General features: G+C 37.9%; 1 protein-coding gene across 1 annotated transcript in view; it reads right to left on the bottom strand.

Moving 5' to 3' along the window:
* CDKL5 (cyclin dependent kinase like 5) overlaps positions 1-24,828 on the bottom strand; it is a 112,700-nt gene that overhangs the window by 50,414 nt on the left and 37,458 nt on the right. The window contains exons 3-4 of the mRNA XM_061136389.1: positions 12,751-12,796; positions 2,304-2,440 (exon numbers count right to left, since the gene is read on the bottom strand). Of these exons, the coding sequence (XP_060992372.1) occupies positions 2,304-2,440; positions 12,751-12,796 (183 nt within the window). The remainder of the gene's footprint in view (positions 1-2,303; positions 2,441-12,750; positions 12,797-24,828) is intronic.

A 24,828-nucleotide genomic window follows, 5' to 3' on the forward strand; every position in this document is an offset into this window, starting at 1 on the left:
CACTGAGACTACTTTGCAATGTTTTTAAGTTTTCACTTCACTTTAAAGAAGCTGACACAGGATATCACTGATGCATTAAGGGTAGAATGTATGTAAGAAAGCCCATCAGAAATCCAACCAGAAGATCAATACCCACTTCTGAAGAGAATGTGGAAAATGAATGTATATTGATAGGTCTTAAGTTAAAATAAAATGTTTAAAGCATATATCACTTTTTAGGGATTCTCCCCTGGAATTATCTTTTTCAATTAACAAATGCACATGAGGAGTAAAAGGGCTTTGTAATAAAGAACATAAATTGTATGTCTCATTTACTAATCAACTCTAAGTTCCTCACTTATAGAGAGAAATGTCCCCCAATATCCATTCTTTCCTTACTAGAGTAATATATCTTATAAGTGGATGCATAAATGCCCAGAAAGAAGAGTACATTTTCCTCTGCCTTGCAGCTAGTATGGCCATGCAACTAAGTCCTGGCCAATGGGATGTGATAGCTGAAGCTCCATCCTGACTTGAAGACAAGGGCCACTTCTGAGGGGTGGCAGACCATAAAGGTGGAAGCCACCTGGGATCTCCTGCAGCTGTAGAGCAGAGGTACCATACCCATCTACCTCTGTATTCGTACTTGAGACAGAAACTTCTGTTTTGTTTAAGCCACTGTAATCTTGCGTCTCTGTTACAACCCCCTACACCTAAGAGCATCTTTCTCCTTGCCCTCTTGAGACTCACTGTCAATCATTAGGCACTGCTACTGATGGGAGGGTGATGGTCACCTTCCACTGAAAAACCATAAGGCCAGCACAAGAATCCCAGGCTTGGAGGTCAGAAGACTGGAGTTCTGATTGCAGCTCTGCCACTTACCAGCAGAGACTGCAGACATTACATACTGTCTGATACACATAGGTGATTTCTCCATTTGTTCATACAAAATTGTAAACAATCACCATGAGTAGAATTAGAAATAAAAAAGATAACTAAAATAGATCTGGCCAAATTTTATTATTTGGCAGCAAAATTGTAGACCACATGATTATTTTTGACAACTAAAAAATAAGCATCTGATTTTACAGCAATCCTTTTTTTATAAAATATCAAATTTCAGGGGTTTTTTCCCCAGTGGGAAGGATCCCTTAGGAAAATGTCTAGATTAACACAAAAAAAGAAGCCTTTAAACGGATTCTCGAAAAGCAACATAAAACAGTGTTTTAAGACAACAAAGTTTATATTTTTTCAAGTTTTGCTTGTAATGAAATTATTATATACATATATATTTAATTAGAAAAATACTTTGTAAAGGCTGAATTAATTGAAAAGTCATATTACTGGTTAGCTGTCTTGGCAACTCTGCTTTCCATTTCACAATGATGATGCTGGTGGTGATATTGTCATTTATGACACAGAAAGCACCTGGGAATTGACCTAAAGCAAAGATAAACCTCTCCAGTCTTAATTTTAGATAAGAACACAGGAAATCAGCAGTAGCCACCTATTTACTCAGTAAGGAAACCTCTGAAAGGTCTGTCTGGCTCCAGTTTATTCTATTCTTGTGAAAGCACTTATTTCAGTTCTTGACAATAACCAACTGCTGTAAGTCAGTTGCTGTTCAAGAAACTCATAGGTATACAATATTGTTTACTGCACTGGACATTTCCCTTCAGGTCATATGATTAAACCGTCACTAAGAGTTAATAACAATTATAAAAATGTGAGAGCAGGTACAGAGACAACTCGAACAATGTGTGCTTTTTCTTCTTTTCTCCCACGCTTCTAATTCCTTACTTGTGGTCTCATCTATCTCCTCAAGCTTTACCTTCTGGCTCCTGGCACATCTTCTTCCCTCAAATAAAGCTACAACACTGACAATTCAAAAAGGCTGCTTCATGAGCCCACTCATTAGCCATCTAGGTCTGATACAGACACCCACCCTGTGCCTGTGCGGTATCTTACACATACTTATATCATCCTGTACCATCACTGTCAATTTATGTGCCTCTCCCTCAGAGGCCTTGCTTAAGCTTAATTAAAATAAACCAAGTCTAAAAATTACTTGTTGAAGATAGAGTCTAAGACTTCAGAAGCCAAATCAATACACTGTTTAAATTTAAGATTATCTCTGTATGGTTAAAGCTTACAAAATCCTTCAATATTTTTTCAGGATTTCTAATGACTTGTGGGTAATACTTTCATTTTTACAGTCAGATTAAGAGCACAATGACAAGTCACACTCAACAATAATACTTTAATAGCATCAGAAAGAGCGCTAAATAAAAGAATGAGGCAGATCTCTACTGTCAGTGACTTACTTTTTCAACATACTCAAACACCAAGTACAATTTCCCCCTCCGACGAAAGGCTTCCTTCAACTCCACAATGTTTTCCTGTTTGAGAGTACGAAGCATTTTAAGCTCTCGTAAAGTCGTTTCCTTGACTTCTTCATTTTCTAGAATGTAAACAATGGTGAATAGAGTAAAATTAAAGCTTTCAAACCACTATTCAGGAAATTCTAAGAACAATAAAAACATACCAATTTCACTTTGCACTTTGAGTACTTCTGTATAAGAAGTCCAAGGATGGAATATCAAATATCAGATTTTCTTTTTTTTTTTAAATATCAGATTTTCTTGATGAAAGGATCAAGAATGAGAAACTTACAGAAGAAAAGGCTTACTTGACCAGCACGAACCTAACTTTCTACTTGTATTTTCCTGTACTCTTTACTGTGAAGTTTATATGAAACAGACTTACAGATACGACATAGGAATCCACTGTTGTGTTAACCCTACCACTACATACAGAGGAAGGAGGAGTTTAAAAGGGTAAAAAGGAATCAATCACATCACTGTGCTGAGGAGCTTCCATGCAGCATCTGTAGCAGCTGAAATTTTCAGGTTGGGCCTGAAGCTTTGGCTTAAGAGAGCATTTTATCCCCCAGGCTGCGTGAGTCACCTCTGTGAGCAGAGGTCACGTGCCCTGCATGCATCCACAGTGCAGCTCACAGTCGACCTGCAGGAACCTCTAAGGGTGACTGATCTCTCTGAACAGCGGCTGCTGCCAGTTCCTGCTGTCCTCCTGTGGCGTGTCCATCTGTCCACCCCCAGGTAGTGTAATGTACTGGGATGGAGAACTTAGGCTGAACCAATACACCCTTTCGTATCATTAACTCCACTCATGCTGAACCCTCAGACACAGAGGAAGGACAGAAGTCACATTAACTCTAATGGATCAATTGGCAGGGGAGCAAGTAAGGTACTATTTCATGCTAAAGGAATTTTTATAATAGCTTTAGATTTAGTTGGGACATCCTAACCACCATGGTTACATATGTATATACCAGGAAGGATATAGGTTCTTAATCCCTGATCGGCATTCCGAAAACCAAAAACATCAGTCTAAAGACTGCTATTTTTTTTTCTAACTTTAAGGCAAATCTCTTTAGGAGCAAAACCTGAACTAACATGAAACCACTTATAAGTCTTTGTTTAACCTACTTAGTATAAATAATTCTTATGTTATGCTTTAGAAATAATACCTGATCACAGGATCCTAAAGTGACAGGCCATATTTCCATTCTAAAATCTAAAAGCTATGAATTCTAAAATACACATGGCTCCAAGGTTTTGGGTAATGGTCAGAATCCTAGCTTGAAAGTCTAAGCTGTGTGACCCTCACATTCAGGCATGTCTGGGAAGGAAGAAAATAGGGTGAGGGACAGAGATGAGAAAGATGAAGATGCCTTCAAAAAAGAAATGTTTCCTAAGCAAGGTACACTAGAGAAAAGATCCTAAATGGGACCAAAGAGGGAAGGGAGATCCTAAATGCAGGGCCAGCAGTACCTCTGAGATTATGGTCGCCCCACACAGTTCAGGATCTTAGTTCCTGGACCAGGGACTGAATCCAGGACCTGGCAGTGAAAATGCCAAGTCATAACCACTGGACCACCAAGGAATTCCCCTACCCGCCTCCCTTCAAACTGAGTTTAAAGAAAAGAGACTGTAATAAAACCATGGGCTTTGTAGTAGCCCCCGGAGTACCTGCAATAAACAGGAAACAAAGCCAATGCTCTTTTGTGAACTGGTTACACAAGTGAAATACTCTCCTTACTTCAAGAAAACTACTGGAGCATCCTGGAAGAGGAATTCTGCCTATCAGAAGGCAGGAAGCAGCAGTAGCAAAGGCGGACAGTGGCACAGGCAGTAAACCAATCCACCCACATCAGGGGGGTCAACTGGAAACCTGGTCCTCACGGGGCCCATGTCTGAGCATGAAACGGGGGGCCACCTGGCAGTAGGGGCAATGAATGTGACGTGATTAGAGGACTTTCCAAAGTAGTTTAGAGGCTTGTGGTGGGGGCAGATGTACAGCTGTTCTGCAAACCGGGGCTGGGCCAGAGAATTGGTGTTTTGTAACTGTCAGAAGTGCTAAAGACTAGGGAGGCTAAATGCCTCCAGTCTTATGAAGAAGGCTAACCTGTTTCTCTGCTGTCCCATCTGAGTTACTCCCAAGGTTGAGGTAATCAAACTAAAATCTACCTATCTCTAAGACACAGACTGACACACAGATGGTCTTCTAATAAGGAAGTAATTCAGCAACAGACAACTATACTACTCATGACCTGGTCCTTGTCTGCGTTTCCACCCCCACCTCATGCCCTTCTCTCCCTACCTTCATGTTAGTCTTTCGGTTCCCAAAAGAGCCCCAAACTCTATTTTTTAACCTTAGGGCCTTTAAGCTTGATCCCTCTGCTGAGAACCCTCATTACACTACCAGACTCTTTACAGGGCTAGCTCCTTCAGGCTTCAGTTTAAATGTCACTCGATCACTCAACCAAAGCAAGCCTCCATCCCCATTAGTCCTCATCTCAGTACTCTGACTTTTCATTCACAAACCTTCCCACCATCTTTATTTATGTATTTGTTTGCTTACTGGTTTACCATCTATGTGGCCAACGTTGCTAATCTGAGAGCTCTAGGACAACGGGTCTAAGTTCTGCTTGGTATTCAATAACACACACCCAACCACCTAGGACTGGACCTGGTACAGAGGAGATCAATAAATACTTCCTACACAAATGCTTTTGATGGTGCTACGAGGAAATCTTTGCCCATGTGTGGCTAGCTCTTATTCCCATAAAACATGGGAAGCAGCAATATGATATCAAACAAAAGGCACTTTGCCCTCCTAGTTTAGAGGACAGTGTTTTCAAGCTTCTCTCTCTAGAACTTTGAAAGGGCCATTTTTCAGACAGTAAGACAAACTGAATTTATTTTCCCTATTCACCTCTGCTCCTAGTAGTCTACAATGTGTGATTATGAAAAATGAAGGCTCCAGAAAACTGACAGCACCAACGCTCAAGAACACATATACATTTGGTCATTAGAACATCCCTAAGCTATGCTGGAGCTGGTTACAAATAAATGGTGCAACAAAGTAAAAGGTAAATAAAGCTGGTATACTTTTTCTAATCAAAAGCTTGGGGAATTCTTGGCACTGAAAAACAGGTACCTTTATATCATTACCAAATTGTGGCAGTTTCACTTTGCTAACAGATAAAGCCAAATGGCCAAAGCAACATGGCTATCATAGAAGGAACACTGAAGTAGGATCCAGGAGACCTAGATTTTGGACCCTTTTAACCAACTAACAATGTAACATGTGACTCTGGGCAAGCCATTTAACTTTTCATTCATAAAATAACTAAATGGACACGCCTCCACACCCACACAGTACCTTAAAAAGTCCCATGGCCTTTTCCAAATCAAATAATCCATGATTTCTTTTCATTAAGATCTCACTGATTATGAGCTTAAACTCCACTGATTTTTGGTACTTTGTTATATATATATTTATCATTCGAATCTATACTAAGTTTGCTAAACAACAGCTAAAGAGAAAAGAAAAACAAACCATCAAAAAGAAGGTCACAAAATCACTTAGTATGCAGAGCCACCTCATTTAAGCAGCTCATCTTGTTTAGGAAGTGAAGGTTCTTCTAATTTATGCCACTCAGTTATTAAAAGTTGAAGTAAGCACTTCAGCACTAAGATTGTAATGAATGGGAACAGGAAGAAAGTGGAGTTATTAATTCTGTAAGTGAAAGCAAAAATGCACACTCTTCATTATCTGGAAATTCCATTATTTTTGTTCCTATGAGTACTTTTAAAGGTTCCTGGCCTATTCTATGTACTTTATGATGAAAATTGTGGCACTGAATGATTAGATTATGGGGAAGAGGAATGCACATTCCACTTATACATGCTTCTCTCCTCAGAGGTTCAGAAAGTAGCAAAGCTGTTGAGTAAGGCAGATTTTTAAAGGTAGATATATAATCCACTGAAGTGGGCACAACTCCCCCTGCCTTCCAGTTGAAATAATCTCATGGCTTTTTATTTAGGCTGTGTGTGTGTGTGTTAGTCACATCAGACTCTTTGCAACCCTATATACTGTAGCCCACCAGGCTCCCTCTACCCATGGAATTCTCCAGGCAAGAATACTGGAGTGGGTTGCCATTTCCTTCAAGGGAACTTCTCAACCTAGGGATCCAACCCGCATGTCCCGCATTGCAGGCAGATTCTTTACCATCTGAGCTAACAGGGAAGCCCTTTATTTAGGCTAGGCTACTCCAGTTCACAAATGAAGAAACCAAGTCTAGAAAGAATAACTTTCTCAGGGCAGTGAAGGGAATGTCACACCACGTAGAACACAGGGATAGAGGTGACATGGTGTAAAGGTAGTGGGTGAGCTTTGGAGAGTGAGTCGGAACACCCAAATTCAGGCCTAGACTGTTTCTGCTTCACTACATGGCAAAGCAGCACAGTGTCAGTGGAAGAGAAGCTCAGTGAAGATCCTGGGGTCTGTGTCTTAGTCTCAGTTAATCAAATAGTTACTGTGGTTCCTCAGCTGTAAACTACTGTTAGCATTCTACTAGATGCTGCTGAAGGCCCTACCATGTGATTCCTGCTTATATGCATGCTGATAGACCTGGTCATCAATTACCATGGAGGGTGTTTAGCTTAGTACAGGTAGTGCTTCTGACAAAGTTCTGTAAATTCTACTGAATGATGACTAAATAGTAGGGTCAGAAAAAGGACATTTAAAAAAAAAAAAAAACTAACCTATTTCTAAACTTGCCAGCAAGGCTGAAAGTTAACACATGCAAAAATCAAGGAGGGAGATACAAAGTAAAAGAAAACAATTTTTAAGAAGAAAGATCACAGAAGCAAAAGAAATGCAAAGATAAATGATGAAAAGAGAAAAATCTAAAGATGAGCAGAAACTCTTCTGAAACTCTATTTTTAAAGAACTGTGGGCTTGGAAAAGAAGTCCAGAAATAACTATAACCTACTTTATGAAATCACAAACTTGACACTTTTGTATAACCAAAGAGGCACCCCAAAATGGACTTTAAACAGGTACTCTGTGGGGAAAAGTCAAGCCATCATTGTACAAAACCATAGCGCTGCCATTTTTGAGTCTGAATGCCTTGACTGAAGGAACATCAACAGGAGGCAAGAAAAACGGCCAGGGTGGGTTGAATGGTGGTGTTGCTGTCATATATACCAAAAATGATGAGAACTCTTACATCTTCAGAGATGAAGGCCAGATAAAGCACAATGGAAATGGATTAAAACATGAAAGGTGCAAAAGGTTCACCAAATCCAAGAAGAATCTCTGAAGTTTGAAAGAGATCCATTTTGGTCATTAAAAATAATGTGGTGAAATCATGACTAGCTCAAACTTAGTGAACTGATTCATCTGTTTAACCAACGGTTGGACAGTCTGTCTCAAGGACTCTCTTACAAGAAATCAGATTCTTGAATTTAAAGATTATGAATCCTTGTTTTGTACAAGTATACAAAATAAGAGACCAGAGTTCCCTTGAATCTGAGATCAGAATAGAACTTTCTAGTGTCTGAGTAAAAATAAGGACAACATAAACTGGAGGAAAGAATGATCAATTAAACATTTTCTCATGATTAAGAACAACTATGTCCATTCCAAGGTAAAATATTTATCTATAGAAAACATAAACAGGAGCAAGATATGAAATACAAGCAATTTTGATAGAAAAGCGAAGACACAGCCTAAATCCTACCTTTACCATAGACTACTACACAACTCCCTGAAAGTCAGCCTCCTTGCCATGTATGGAGGCCCAATGACAAGTGAGGAGGATCTCTCCTCACCCTATCACCCGTACATTCAGGAAGGGCCAAGAAGTTAGAATAAACAAAAGGTACTATCACATCAGATGATTCAAAAGTTTGTCAAAAATAAATTTTAGACCACAGGACTTCTTTAATTAAAGGTTGAACAGTGTTTTTAATTCTTGCTGGTCCAAAGTGAAAGTGAAGTCGCTCAGTCCTGTCTGACTCTTTGCGACCCCATGGACTGTAGCCTACCAGGCTCCTCTATCCATGGAATTTTCCAGGCAAGAGTACTGGAGTAGGTTGCCATTTTCTTCTCCAGGGGATCCTCCCGACCCAGGGATTGAACCCAGGTCTCCCACATTGCAGGCAGATGCTTTACCATCTGAGCCACCAGGGAAGCCCGGTGCTGGTCCAAAGCTATCTAAATTAGTGCTCTTGGATTATTTAAAGAGTTGAGCATGGTAGACACTGGCACATAAGGGAATGCTGATCCAAAAGTGATAGAAGATTATCATCTGAACATCAAATCTCAATGTACAAGATTGGAATTATAGGAAGGGTAGGAGGATTAGCCTCAACTTATCATTATACATAGCCTGAAAAGTACCTTTTAACTAAATAATCTCTAGTATCTTTTTGGTCTCTAATCATTTTTCTCTTCTCAGAAAAATACAAATACATACTGAGCAGAATTAATTCTATGGAGACTTCTGGTTGGCTAGGTATTTATTAGTTAAGTGTTTCTCTGTGGAAACTTATATTAAATATGACACATTTATAATACTATCATTCAGGGTATCATCAAGAATTCATTATCTAAAAAAAAAAAGAATTCATTATCTGAGACTCCACATTTATGATGATGAATAAAAAAACAAAAGTAATCAAAATAGAAAATATTAACAAATGAAAGGATCTCAAATAAAAACGTCTTCACTCAAGCATTCCTTCCTTTTAACAGGAGTTTTTAATTCCCACCAGTGTGTCAAAGTTTTTCAGGGAGAATCATAGCAAAGACACTGATAAATGACCTGATGAGAGTTATACCAGTTAATTGGAGAGAAAAAAAAAAACTGACAAGGATGAAGACAAGGGAAAAAAAAAAAACCCAGGAACATACTGAAAAAGAAGTGACAAAACCTTTTGTATACTTCTAATGACCTTTTTTTTTAATGACCTTTTTACTGTGAAAGTCATTCACTGACCTAGCCCTGCCAAAAGATAACACTTGGTTCTTTTCTCTAAGAAACAGTACATAGTTGCTATTATAATCTAAATTGTGTTAACTATAAGATAAAGTAAACTTATTTTCATAATTTTAGTTTCTTTTTTTCAACTTAAAACTCTCAATTTAACTTTTTATTTACTATAAAATTTTGGTTTCCATTTTAAATAATAATCTAGGATAATAACGACTTCTTGAACTAAACAGCAGTCTACCTTAAAATGATGCTCAAAAAATTGTTCATGTAAATTTGTGGATACATATGAATTTAATGAGAAAACAGGACATTATCATAATCTTTTAAAGCTAACAGAAGATAATATATACTCAAAAAATATTCCTTGATACCATCAGCATGAGAATGCTTGATTAGCTTGAATGTGGGTCAGACCAAGTTCAGATCCCATTTCAGTTTAACAATGTTTTCGCAGAATTATTTCACTACCTTCACAAAGATTTTTAAATTCTGGATTTAGAAAAGTCAGTATCATAATATCAAAAGAATATATTCAGGGTAACTAATAAAGGAAACTCATGGGAGCTATATGACAATAAGGGCAATATTATCATGAAATGATATTTTTAATTATAATTAGCTTGACTAAAATTTAAGATGATAAACTGATACAGAATTAAGTGGTTTACATAGGGGTTGAATGGACATCCTCACCAACACTAGACTATCTATGTACACTTCACACTCCAAAAGGATGTTAACTGCACATGTTCCCTTGCTTTCCAGTAAGCACGGTAATACTCAGGCACAGGAGGAAAAGGGTAAAGACAGAAAAGATGTGTTAGATCTCCAGGGAGAACTGGAAATAATAGGAAAGTGTGCCTAGGATAGGCCTGGAACTGAGAAGTTAGGAATAATTGGATACATTTTCAGATTCTATCACTGAAATATTTAGGAAGTATCCCTCCAGAAGTATGTACAGGCATGCCTACAAAGTGTCCAGGTGCAAGGTGGGTGAGTGATGGGGCTGCATGCTTCTGAGGTATAGTAACTGATGATGGCCCAGCAGAGACATGGGCAGAGTGGATTCGTGTTTTGTCAGTTCAGTGAAATAGGAACTGATCAAATGTTTCCCATAATGTTTAGATTACCAATACAGTCCTGGGATGCCACAACTAGAAACACTCTCTCTCACCTCAAAATTATGCGAAGTGATTCAGGCACTGACTGCTTTCTACTCTTTTACTTCTTTTTATTTACAGGTCTTAATTCTAATTGGTCAGAAGCGTCTTGAAAGTATCCAGACCTGATTTACCTTCATTGTTCTTACAGCACCTGGTTCAGTACTCAGTGAAATTTTTTTCTTGGCAATACCATCCAGCATGGTGCTGTTAGTTCTCTGACCAGGGATCAAACCCAAAGCCTCTGCAGTGGAAGTGCAGACTCTTAACCACTGGACCACCAAGGAAGTCCCCAGTGCTCAATGAATTTCAACAGATACACTGCTGCTGCTGCTAAGTCGCTTCAGTAGTGTCCGACTCTATGCGACCCCATAGACGGCAGCCCACCAGGCTCCCCTGTCCCTGGGATTCTCCAGAGAGATACACTACTGATTGCCAATCTGAAGGTACTCTAACGTGGGGTCAAATATATCACTTAATTGAAGCTAAGAATTGGTATTCTATAGGATAGAGGTTGTAAAGAACTGGATGTTTTTTTTTTTAAAGCAATGACATATGTGGCCTAGATAGCACTGCTTTTCAAAAATTTGATGACACATTATTTCTGGTGGTAACTGATGGTTGACAATGTGCCTTACACGATGAATGCACAGTCAGAAGTTTTTATATGCAGGCAAAGGTTATGCTTTGATCTACTGTTGCAACCACTCTTTTTAGCAGAATACCATTTGTCTCCTGGCCACCTGTGGTTAGCCCAAAGCCACTGCTCAAAGAGCTCACTTCCAATGGTCTCCTAGTGGGTTGGCCTGGGGCTACTGCTTCCTATTAGACTACAGGTATATCATTTGAAGTAGGGCTTTTTTGGGTTTTGTTTTTAAAGAATAAGCTAAAAGTACTTTTTTTTTGGCCTACTCTTTAAGGCTGCCAAGACAAGGCTAACATTCCCAGCTGACGTGCATGTCCTCCACATAACCAGCACATCAGAGCTGGGTTACATCAAATACTACTGTCTCTACCCTGGGAAGTGTTAGTGAGGCCCATTTGCTATTTAATGTTTGCTAAGTCTCTAAGGTAGGGGTGGTGAATGTTCACAAATACAGAGGCTGGTATCTGACAGTACACGGCTGCTGTGTGCTGATGAAGGTAGGCTATGAATGCTACTGTCACGCTTCCAACTAGATATGATCGGTTGATGCTATGGTGGGATCTCTCACTCCTGTAGCACTAGTTTTCAAATGGCAGGCTGTGACTCATTAGTGGTGAAATCAAAACATTTGATGCCAAAATAGGTACTTATATGAATTTATATGAGCAAGAAAGAACAGAAAATGAAGAACCTCACATTAGTAAAATAACCTTATGAAACTTTCCCTACAGTTTTATATGTATGATATTATGTATGAGAATACTGTGTTAGGAGGTAAAAAATATTTCTGCTTGGAGTCTCTGTCAAAAAAACCTGAAAAAATAGCTGCGTGGATCTTCTTAGAGGCCACATCTGTCTTTGGAGTCAGTTTTACTACTTGGCTGTATTTGTATGGCCAATAATAGTCTGGATTTAAAACCTAATGGCCTAATGAAATGCTTTTTCTCCTGTACATTACTTCCACTTGGTACACTATTTTGTTGTTGTTGTTAATCTTTTATTTTAAACCTTCTCGCCCAGTATAGGCAAATATAATACTCTATTTGAAATGGTCTGTATGTGTGACCAAAGCCTCCAAGTATGGTATTTCTTCTTGAAAAGCTTTTCTTTTCCCAATGAGTTATTCTAAATATAAAACCATTCCCTCTGTACTGTCTACATACTACCTATCTTTATATTTCCATCTAACTAGGAAGCAGAGATCCCAGTAACCAATACCAAAGCCTTTAACACAGCACTCACTACTTGGATGAACCCAGGAAGTATTTACTTCAGATAAGTTTTCTCATTTTAAACTGTTAGTATGTAGAACAGTGTAAATAAATAGCATGTCTTCTGTCCAGCATTTGAAGCAAGATTTCCAATGCTGTCTCTTTAAAACACAAAGTGAATTTTTTGATATCATGAGATTTGAAAATATTCACACAAGAGGAACTAGATGTTTCAAAGCAAAGCATGATGATCAGTAAGATATATTTATTATACTTCCTGAGACTGACTCTAAAATCTAAGGAACAGAGTCTAATCAGCTAGTTTCATCTCTTCCATATTCTATTCACAAAAACTAAATACAGAAAGAAAAAATATATATATACCTTCACTGTCCTTGAATTTCTTGATTGCCACAATTTCATGAGTTTCCTGCAAAGGAAAAGAGGCAGAAGAAAAGTCATTCTCTAGTGTTTTTCAAACTGGGAATCCCAACTGTCTGGAGATATATTCTGAAACAGAGTAGCAAGAACTAAGAGAATAAAAAAATAAATCCTCCTTGTCCCCAGTCCCTCATTTCTCAGTTCCAAAATTGTCTTTCTTACTACCCTGCAGGCATTTTCAGGGAAGGAAAAGGAGAATGGGGAGAGGCTGGGAGACTAAGGGCTGATCTGGCAACAGAGCATGGATGAACCAGCAGCGCCAATGTCCTGAGGCAATGCAAAAGTAGAAAGATGGACGACAATAGACAACATCTACATTGCCCTCTGAAACCCAGGGACACATTTAACTGGGTTTCTCAAATCAGAGAAGAAACTTCTATAACACTTGGTAGTTGCTGGTAGCAGAATACCTCTTCCAAGTCTCCTCCTTTCACATTTCTCTTCCTAACAAACCTATCTTCCTAACCTATCTAGTTATTCACCAGCTCCTCCCCATTGACACCCATTTCAAATCCAAAATGGATAAATATTTGCCACCAAATACCAATCATTAACATCCCCCTATCTTTATTTAGCCCTCTTGAATTAACAGAAGTAGTTGGTGAGAAGAACCCTACTTTAAACTGAAACATCACAAGTTCTTTTTTTTTTGGTCTTTTTTGACTGGAAGAGAAGAAAATAAAGGCTAGAAAGGAAATGGAAATGCTAAGGATTAAGTATAACTACGCTAAATAATTCATGTCTAATATTCTAGCCTATAAAAGGAATAAAAAAGCTTTTGGCAAAATAATATATAGATTCTTCAAAGCCAACATGTCATATAAAAAGGTCTTCTGGATAACTCAGGCCCGCTCTTTTTTTACTCTAAGTAGGGATACTTTCAGATCTGTAAGAGCAAACCTTTTATAAAACTTTGTCCCTGCATCAAAACAAAAACAGATACAATATGAGGCAATAACCAACAGGGTACAAAATCATTAATTTATCCAAAATACATGCTTTTCTCCGAGGTTCCTTATAAAAGCAAAGGAAATCATAAAAGTAGGGAGAAAAAAATAAATTTTTAAAAAGTGACCATTATGGTGAAAAACAAACATTATGGTAAAAGACAAACCCTGAGTCATAACCATGTCTATAAATCAAACCCTGTTTCTCACCTGCCCGTTGAAAATAGTAGAAAGTACCAGCTTTCATATTTGTGTTACAGGGGGAAAATTATCTGAAAGTGCTATAGGCTACTGAGGAAAAAGGTTCTTATTAAGGTTATTATGTTTTTGTTTTTTATGGGAGAAACAGAATGTAGAGTACAGAGAGCTTTGGGGATACAATTTATTTGTATATCGGCAGACCTTCTGATTTAAACTCAGCCGTCCAGGTACTTTCTGATACTGTAATGGTTTCATTATTGAGAAAGAAAAACTGCAAAGTCAAAAGTGATGTGGAGGATGATCACCTAGAATATTAACAGAGGTACCAGGTAACTCTGCTAAGCATGCTGGTTGGTGGTTTAGTCGCTAAGTTGTGTCCAACTCTTGTGGACTGTAGCCCGCCAGGCTCCTCTGTCCATGGGATTTTCCAGGCAAGGATACTGGAGTGGCTTGTCATTTCCTTCTCCAGGGGATCTTCCCGACCCAGGAATCAAACCCAGGTCTCCTGCATTTCAGGCAGATTCCTTACCGACTGAGATATGAGGGAAGCCCACTCTCTCTTAATACACCAACATTGTTTTCTTACCCTGCTCCTTTTCAAATGGCTCCAGCTAGCAACCCACCTACAGCCTAAGGGAAAGTACAAAACCCTATCAAGAAAACTGCTCACAGCACAAAGAAAGGGGCAGCAGGATGGCATCCAGGAAGAGAGGCCACCTGCCCACATTTCAACTGAGTGTAGCATTTCATCCTATAGTGCACATTTTTTTGTTGCGTCCTAAGTGTTAAAGCTTGCTTTGATTTTATAAAAGGTCTTGCTTAGTTCAAAACTGCCCACTGATATGACTACATATTTAAATTTATGACTGCCACCATCTTGAAGAAAGAAATTCATTAGATTTTCCCCCAGCAATCTCATAAATAGAATTTACAGTATAAAACAGTTGCCTGAAGTGGGGGGCGAGGGTCAAAAAAATGAAATGTTTATTCTTTTATTTATCCTTTCATCAATACCATGAAAATCCTCTTTTGCTTCAACACACACATACACACACACACACACACACACACTCAATACGGGTTTTGTATTTACTTACAGAACAAAGTCAAACAAATGGAAGTTTTCTACATAAAGTCAATTCAATGTATGGTGGAAAACACAAACGCAATTAAGAGCAGAAGATGCTGGAAAAATTTAACATTTTTTATTCATACTACTTATAAAATCAATATGAACTCATATAAAAGAATATAAAGGGATATAAGAATATAAAAAGAAATAAAAAACTGTATAACCCTTCCCCAAAACACTTGATAATATTTTCTTCCAGTAAATTTTTCTCAAATTGGAAGAATCTGACCACACATATACTGTGTTGTATGTTGCTTTTAATTCACTTGATATTGTACATGGAATATTCTGACCTGTCATTAAATACTTTTGAAAACCACTATTTTTAATAGATGGTTATTTAACCAATTTGCCAGTGAACACACTTCAACATCTGCATCTTCATTTCCATAAAGCAAATTCTGTAACTGATAATCTAGGTCAAGGGGTATGAACTGATATATCCAAAAATATATTATTTTACAGTTCCTTTCAGCAGCATGAGAACCCACTCTACAACCACAGCCAATACTAAATACAATCATTAAAAAATCTTTAGGTACCAATGAGATCAGAGGTTTATTTCTGAACTAATATTACCTGGAAATAAAAGAACTTAAGTAAGTTTTCTTCCAGCAACCTTAAATATTGTTTCTACTCCTATATGTCTAAAGTTTCCATTACAAACCTTGTAACTTTAAGGCTGAACTTTTCATAATTGCTTTATGTGTTTCATTCACTATTGCATCATAAGTGCCTAGAATGGCAGGCACATAGTAGGTGTTCAATAAATATTTCATGAATGACTATTTCATGAGTGAATTAATCAAAACTGCTCTATCGGTTTTGTTCTTTTATTTCCTTCATTTTTGGTTTATCATCTTTCCTTATTTCAGCCAACTTTTGCAATTTTTGCCTTATTTCAGCTTGCTTACCACTATAGAGGCCATATTCTCCTGGCTCTCCTTTAGGAGACAACTTCATCTGCTTGTTACCAAAAAAAAAAATTATTTTTACAACTATGTGTTGCTCTTAAATCTTCAGAGCAGTATTTTATCTATTCAAGACTTTTCATAAGCCACACCCTCACTCCCATTTATAACTCATCCTCACTAAGACAGGAAGAGATCCACCAGGTTTGGTGTCAGGCAGCAAAAAAGGTAGTTGGACTTTTTATCAACCTGCATTTCAAAGGCAGATTGATGTACCCAAGCCCAATTTGAAACTTGGATTCTTAGTAAACATTCTTGTTGGGCCGGCTGGTCTGAGGCTGGGCCACCTGGGCAAAGTTCCCTGAGTAAGCTGTTTGCTAAGCCCACACTTCCTAGCACATCCTACTCCCATTAATTTACCTTCACCACACCTTGTCATGGGGTCTGTGCATCGTAGGATACAAAATGCTGCTTCAAATCCATCTCTGCCTCTTGCCCTTCTGTATTTGAGGCATTTTGTCTCAGAAAAGATCTGGCAATATAGATGCTGATAATGATTCAAGTCTTTTCCTATTCCTTTTGGATACTTTGCCATATTCTGGTTCAGAAAATAGAATAGATAGCATATATTTTTCAAACAATCTCCCTGGACTTTGCTAATTATCTTTGATGTTTAGTTTCTTAATTTACAGAACTTTTACAAGTTCATGGCTTTGTTTTAAAATATCTTCATGCCACCACCTTGAGATGTTACATATAACATAGATGTAGACAAAGAAAAATTATGTGAAAACTCCAACGAACTGTGTTTTAAATTCAATTTATTCAAAAAAGCAAGGCATTGCACCCACAACATCTGCAAGAGAATGTCACCAGCTGTAGTTAATAAGATAGACATAATCTGCTACTTGTTTCAACATCTTATTTGTTTAAACGAGGAGCTACTTAAGAGCTCATATTTTAAACAACAAACTAAGGATATCATAAAATATGTAAGCAAACACTAATGATCACTCCATGCCTCACCCTTAATTTTGTCTCAAAATTGAAATTATATTACTTCAGAATGCAGAAAGATAGAGGTTCTTGAATTGTACTCTTCATGAGTAAACAAGCTAAATGAAGGCATTTAACACTTTCTAGAATAAATTTCCACAATTGAAAAAGATAAAGAGAATGAAAAATAAACTTTTTAAGTAGTAACAAATAAAAAAATACCTCTAGCGTTTATATTTCTTCCTGTATTCTCATGATCCTCCACCCCATAAAAACCGTGCATCCATCAGTGAACAACCATACTGAACACAGAAACTTGTAATCAAAACTCACTTCTGCTGACTGTCTAAAGCTCCTGAGTCACTGGTTTATTCCCAGAATCAATTGTCCCTTCTTAAGATGTTGGCAAAGTAACTGATTGGTATTAACAATCATAAATTTACTAAGTTATTTTAAATGCAGTTACATAACCTGATTTAATTATGCTTTGGAACAGTAAATTCTCTAAACCAATCATACAGTTATAAGGAAGTAGCAGGAGTCATCGTTTTAAATGTTTTGCTCTAGTTTAAAATATCCAACATGAAACAGAACAGAAAAAAATAATGATTTTATTTTACTCTGCTATTCATGGATTAAACCATTCCAAAGGTTATACTCTACAATTCATTCTCTATTCTCTGAGGAAGCCCTTCCTTGGGAGAAATTACAACTTGACAAGTATTTTAAAATACCTCACTCTGTATTTGGTATGCAAAGACCACACTAAGTGCTTTCAAACACTGATGAGATCCTTCAGCAGAAGCAAAATCCTATAAACATAAATATTATCACATTATAGACAGATATGGTAACTAAAAAAGTCAGCTTTATTTTATTATTCTTAAGAACTTTTGTGCCAGGCCCTGTGTTTCCCATGTATTCACTCATCTAATCTTCAAATCAATACTCTGAAGAGAATCTTACCATCATGTTCATTGCATAGATGAAAATGTACTGAATTTTAGGAGGTGCCATAATTTGCCCCAAGATCATACAACTAAGAAGTAATAAGGCTAAAACTTCAAACCTAGGAAGATTGATTCTGGAGGCCATTTTTCATCTATGGCAATGCTACTCGCCATTGCAAGTCATATATATATAAATTCTATTGTTGAAAAGGGTATATTCTGAAACACACACACACATGCTCACTCTCTCACTCCTAGGGAGGTATGCTTACTTCGCTTCTGTATTTTCTCAAAATGCTAGCAGCAACAAAACTTTTCAAATAGTTTTCTAAACTCTGTTATAATATTTATACATCTAAAAGTATGTACAAATATTTTATATATTTCCATCTTTATCTATATTCAGACTTCTATTTCACAGAATCTTAGACAAATTAAGTTATTGTTACATTATGAGCAAAATTATAAAATGGGAGTAAATTCATGCACAGGATACATTCCATGGCAAGTAAATACAATGGAGCATTTAACAGAAATACAAAACATTACCCAGGATATGCAATGATAAGAACCAGGCTGTTCTCCAAGGAATCCCTCAGAGATCTTTCCTTGACTTGTATTTATTATTAATATGTATAAACTACCATAGTTTGCCAATACTAAAAGTTAGATTAACTACTAAATTTAAGTATTTCAGATGTAATCAAGAAAGATTAATACTCAGGTATATATTTCAGTCAGCTAAAAACTGTCTGTTGGGCCCCAACTTTATGTGAGGTTATTTTATGTGGCATCCTAAGTTTAACATGAGTAAGTACAGCATCTCATTTGTACAAAAGTTTACATCCTAGTGTATAATAATGCATGACAGTAAGTAAAAATTTATGACAAAAGTTAAGAAGTACAGTGAATGTTATATGATATGCCACAGAAGTTTAAAACAGATTGATCATATAAAGAAAAAATGTATTCCACTTTGAGATTTAAGTTTATAATATATTGGTTTGTTTTGTTCTTTCTCTTTCTGAAATGTGAAATATCATAAATAAATCTTCGTTCATGCCCATTCCTTCTCTCCCCAGAGGTAACTTCCATCCTAAAGTTGGTAAGTACCATTCCCAGACACATTTTTATTACTACCAATTAATTTATCCATATGCAAACTTACTATTTTGTACATTAAAAATCATAACTGGCATGTTATTTTACACATCCTTTTGCAACAGTTCTTTTTAAGTACAACATGGTATAGTTGAGATTTAAACATAAATCTAGCCACCTGGGGATAACTGCGCCCCCAGGGGACATCTGGCAATGTCTGCAGACACTTCTGGTTGTCACAACAGGGTAGGGGGTTGTTGTTGTTGTTCAGTCGCTAAGTCGTGTCTGATTTTTTGCAACCCCATGGACTGCAGCACACACTTCTTACTAGCATCTAGTGGTTAAAAACTATGGATTCTGCTGAACACCCTACAATGCACAGGACAGTCTCCACCACAAAGAATTACCTGGCCCCAAATGTCAAAAGTACTGATGTTGAGAAACCCTGCTTTAGTTTTATTCATTGTAATGGTTTTGTGATAGTCCACTATAAGCATTTCCCTTAAAAAAGAGCCTGACCACTTGTTGAGATCAGGTGAAGCTTTGAAAAAGACTAATACACTGTGAAAATAAATTTTAGTTGAAAATGGGATGATTAAAAGATTAATTCTTCAAAAATTATTAAAGCTATTAATCAAGGTACTAAAATGTCTACATTCATTTCATTTTCATAAAACAATTACTTTTATAATAACTTTTGCAATATGGTTCCATTAGAACATCATATAGTGAACTATCAAAAGATAAATAAAAACATTATTTTTTGTTGCTAAGAACTCTTACCTTTTAAAAAGCATTACAAGGAAAACTCCCATGCTCAGGCTCTAATAAGAGGATAGTCTTGTGAAGATATGAATACATCATCAAGGATATGAGAAAGTATGCAGCCAAGAAAGGAAGATGTGGGAAGTGGGATCTTACAAAGAAAAGGTCTTCTATAAAACACACTGCCTTCAAGTCAAGTCAGTAATAAAATTCCTACATAACAAAATCTATTTTCTCATTTGTTTCCAATAAAACATCAAATCCCTTCTACCCCCTCTGGGCTGGATCTGCCCTCCATAAATCTTTATTGAGATGTAAAATGAGAATAAATGAATGTAAAATATTTAGAGACCACGCCTAACCATGCCCTCATCTTCCCCCTCTGAACCTGGTCCTGCCTCCTGTCCCATATCTCAGTGAACCCTAGCCAGAAATTAAGGCCCACTCTTTCCATCTCCCTTGTCTGCAATCCCCAGTCCATCCAGGTTATCACCAAGTACTGTTGATTTTTGTTTCCTAAATCTTTTAGAAACTGGTCCACTGTTCTTCTCTACCTGAACACTCCCATCCTAGTTGGAGCCTTTGGAATTCCCACCAAGGGTACTGCCTAACTTCCTAACACGTTTAATATGTCTGCCACTCAGCAACTGCCCTTAAAAGACTCTTCCCAAACTCCCCTGCCCTAAGGACCACATCAAAGCTCTTTTACCTGGTCAGCAGGGAATGGTCCCCAACCTCTTCTTCTTTGGTCTCCCTTTCTTGCTGAGACCTCGCCATCCTTACCACGATCTCTCCTGCTGTTGAGGCTGTTCCCTTTCCTCCTAAAACCTTGGCCCTCCCTGTGCCATTCAACCCTACACTATCCCTTAGGTCTTAGCTTAATTGTCACTTCCTTAAGGAAGTCTTCCTATAGCCCCGTGACTACGTCTGAAGCCCCAAATACTCTGAGTAGACACCTCTTCTTCGTAACTTGTATTAAAGTGACACCTTCACATATTTATCTGATTCTACCACAGGACTGCAAGTGTGTAGGTGAGAAATAAATGTATGACTGGTCTAAAAGTATGCTGAGCAAGAGAGAAAGATCTAGTGCAAATGTCGCACTGCATAATGTATTTAAACCTCACATCTTGCCGGCCTGTGTCACCCATCTATTTGGACATCATTCTACTAATTTCTACTACAGTTTAACAGAGAAAAACACCTTTTCCTACCATAATTATAAAAAGAATAAAAGATATTCCTTGATATACAAGGAACTCAAACAAAAAACCTAAAAACACAGAATACAAATATACACGTTTATGCTTTTTAAGGACAGTGCATCCCTGGGAGACTTATTAAGACAGATCTGTTTCCTTCTTTCTTCAGAAAGTTTTAAAAAATGAGGATAATGAAAGAACATAGAGCCTTCAAAATTTTATCTGGCTCTGTCCAGAAGTCCTTCAGCAGGCAGGAATAGAAACAAGGTCTTTAAGTTCAGAATTATACTGTCTTGATTAAAAATCTCTTTTGCTACTTGGCTACTCTGGCCTCCTACAGATCTTGAAAAGGCACTGCAAAACTAATATTGCTTTCTTTTTGTTAAAAAAATTCTTCCACAGCATTGCTATAAAATTATTGCAGTTACTAGGTTGCCAATATTTATCAAGTTACATCAGAAGGCTTACTAAATTAAAATGTCATTATTTATTGCTTCATTTCTCCACCTACAAGGATTGCTCTCTTTCACCATCACCTCTATTTCATTTTGTGACAAAACTAGTAAGCTTTCCTCTAGTCTGGCAAAATATAATATGGGAACATATATGTCACATAATTACTAATATCTAACATGTGCGTTGTGAGACACTCTGAAGGAAATTGTCACAGACCCAGAACTAGCTAATATATCACTTACAGTCCTATATAGTAACAAGGTCCTCAAATCCTCAGGGCACACGTGCTACAAATGCTCCCAGTCATTTTATATTAGTGGAGTTCTAGGAAATGAAGGAAAAGAGGTAAAGCCTGGGCCGATGTGGAACAGAGAAGGGAAGAACCTCTCGAGGTGAGATATAGTAACATGAGGTTAATGGGAAGAGAAAATGGAGAGGCTCTCTTGAAAACATAAGCCACATTCTTAAGGAGAACACTAGAATTCCCACAGTCAAGTCCTGAACTGTTTTTACTTGAACATTACAAGCGAACATACCAGTAAGGCTGTGAGACTTGGAGCCATCTAGATGGCTGAGGTTTGAGTGTCTCAAATATAAGAATAAAAAACAAAAACCTAGGACCATTTAGCTGATAAATGTAAACAAGCCCACATACCTAGAAAGCCTTTATAAATACTTCTAATATGGTCCAGTGTAAGTATTTAGTGGATCAATATCAACCTGAAAGCACACTGCTTGACAACGTCTAAGGATGTAACCATGAGGAACTAAGGAAACTAATTCACACAGAATTGTACACTTAAAATAGCTACCTCTTACTGTATATAGGGTACATTCTTTATATGTAAATTATACCTCAATAGAGTTGATTTTAAATGCATCATTTAAAGATAATTCACCTCATAGTTATAGACTAATATAAATTGACTGCCCTACTTATTATGGTAGATTAGGTAATTAATAAAATGTTATCAAGATGAAAAATGAGGCACCCAGGGAACAATTTTCACTAATCCCTCTAGCACAGCAAATAGTAACTCTCTTCACTAGAAAGGGATAGGTGAACTTTCAAACAATTTAGCTCCCTATTTATAGATTACACAAAATCTGAGATGTACTTAATTTCATATAGCCCATACTTACAGACATTATATACAGATGCTCTCAAACCACCTTGGCTACACCAAACTCAGACTTGGTATTGTCAGCAAATGAATGGAAATTTCAAAAAGTACATTGTAATGATGCTTGCCAGACAGCATTTCAGTTTAGAAATATTAACCATCATGTATGTACTGTAGTTACTGTACAATTGTGTTAAAATTTTATTTCATTTTGTGCTCATTTTATAACAATGAATAGATAATGAGAAAATGAAAATTCTATTTCTAGTGATCAAATAATCAAAAATAGCATTAAGTAAGTATGCCAAATGCAGGCAATCTACAACCTCAATCAGACAATCACTGGAGTTAAGCTGTGTTCAATAGTGAGCAAAATTTAAATTTAAATGACGAAAATATATCCTCTAACACTAAATCTAAGATGTGCCAAGAAAACGTAGCTCTTTAATTTTCTACAACTGATTTAATCTTGCTTTTCAAGCTCTGACCTTGACTTTAACTTGCATTTTATAGTAGCTCAGTCCTTTTTGATTTATAGTTGTTGTTTAGTCGCTAAGTCATGTCCTACTCTTTGCGACCCCACAGACTGCAGTATGCCAGGCTTCCATGTCCTTCACTATCTCCCAGAGTTTGCTCAAACTCACGACTATTGAGTTGGTGATGCCATCCAACCATCTCATCCTCTGTCACCCCCTTCTCCTCCTGCCCCTAATCTTTCCTAGCATCAGGGTATCTTCCAATGAGTCAGCTCTTCCCATCAGGTGGCCAAAGTATTGGAGCTTCAGCTTCAGCATCAGTCCTTCCAAAGAATATTCAGGGTCGATCTCCTTTAGGATGGACTGGTTGGATCTCCTTGCTGTCCAAGGGACTCTCAAGAGTTCGCTCCAGGACAATTCAAAAGCATAAGTTCTTCAGTGCTCAGCCTTCTTGGTAGTCTGTCTCTCACATCTGTACCTGACTAAAGGAAAAACCACAGCTTTGACTATATGGACCTTTGTCAGCAAAGTAATGTCTCTGCTATTTAATACACTGTCTAGGTTTGTCATAGCTTTCCTTCCAAGGAGCAAGCGTCTTTTAATTCCATGGCTGCAATCACTGTCTGCAGCAATTTTGGAGCCCAAGAAAATACAATCCGTCATTGTTTCTACATTTTCCCCTTCTGTTTGCCATGAAGTGATGGGACTGGCTGCCATGATCTTAGTTTTCTGAAGGTTTAGTTTTAAGCCAGCTTTTTCACTCTCCCCTGTCACTTTCATCAAGAGGCTCTTTAGTTCATCTTCGCTTTCTGCCATAAAGGTGGTGTCACCTGCATATCTGAGGCTATTGATATTTCTCCTGGCAATCTTGATTCCAGCTTGTGCTTCATCCAGCCCGGCATGTCTCATGAAGTACTCTGCATATAAGTTAAATAAGCAGGGTGACAATATACAGCCTTGACATATTCCTTTCCCAATTTGGAACCAGTTCGTTGTTCTATGTCTGGTTCTAACTGTTGCTTCTTGACCTGAATACAGGTTTCTCAGGGAACAGGTAAGGTGGTTTATAGTTTTTCTTCAGGTAAACACTCAAGTTTCTCTGTTCAGATTTTCTCCCTGCTTCTACCAAGATGGCAGCTGGGTGTATGGAAGCGGATGGGGTTTTGTAACCTGACTGTGGTAAACGAAGGACTCACAGATACACATGTACTGGCCCTTGTGCTGGCCCCTGGGGCTCTATGGTCCCCAAGACAAGGTTCCTTACAGGTCTGGACCCCAGACACTGGTCAGACGCTAATGCTGGACCCCATGCAGGCTGTGGGCGTAGGGATGTGCTCTTGGCTTAGAGCCCAGGGATCTGGCCTGGTTGTTTGTCTCCTTCTCAGCTTTAATAGGTAAAGCCATCTACACTCTGCAATCTCATGTATGGCTGCTGCCTGGCCAACAACTAGAGTGTTGATATCAGCCTGCCCCTCAACACAGCATCCCCACTGACAGGTTTGCTAACTCTCAACCTAGTTATGTGGTGTGGGTGATCCCTTCGGGATTCCTCAGAAGACACTCACAAGCTGAGGTGGCCCAGGTGCCCTCTCCCCACCTGACCACATGGCGCCACGAGGCACTCTGCTGTCACAGCATCCGCTGTGTTGAGGTAACCTTGCAAGGCAGTTTCTTCCCTGAGTTTCAAGAGGGGAATGGGGCATAAGCATCCTTCACTTTGGGCTTCACCCGCAACTCAGTGTCCCCTAAACCCAGAATTC

The sequence above is a fragment of the Dama dama genome, chromosome X, assembly GCF_033118175.1.
Source record: "Dama dama isolate Ldn47 chromosome X, ASM3311817v1, whole genome shotgun sequence".
NCBI lineage: Eukaryota > Metazoa > Chordata > Mammalia > Artiodactyla > Cervidae > Dama > Dama dama.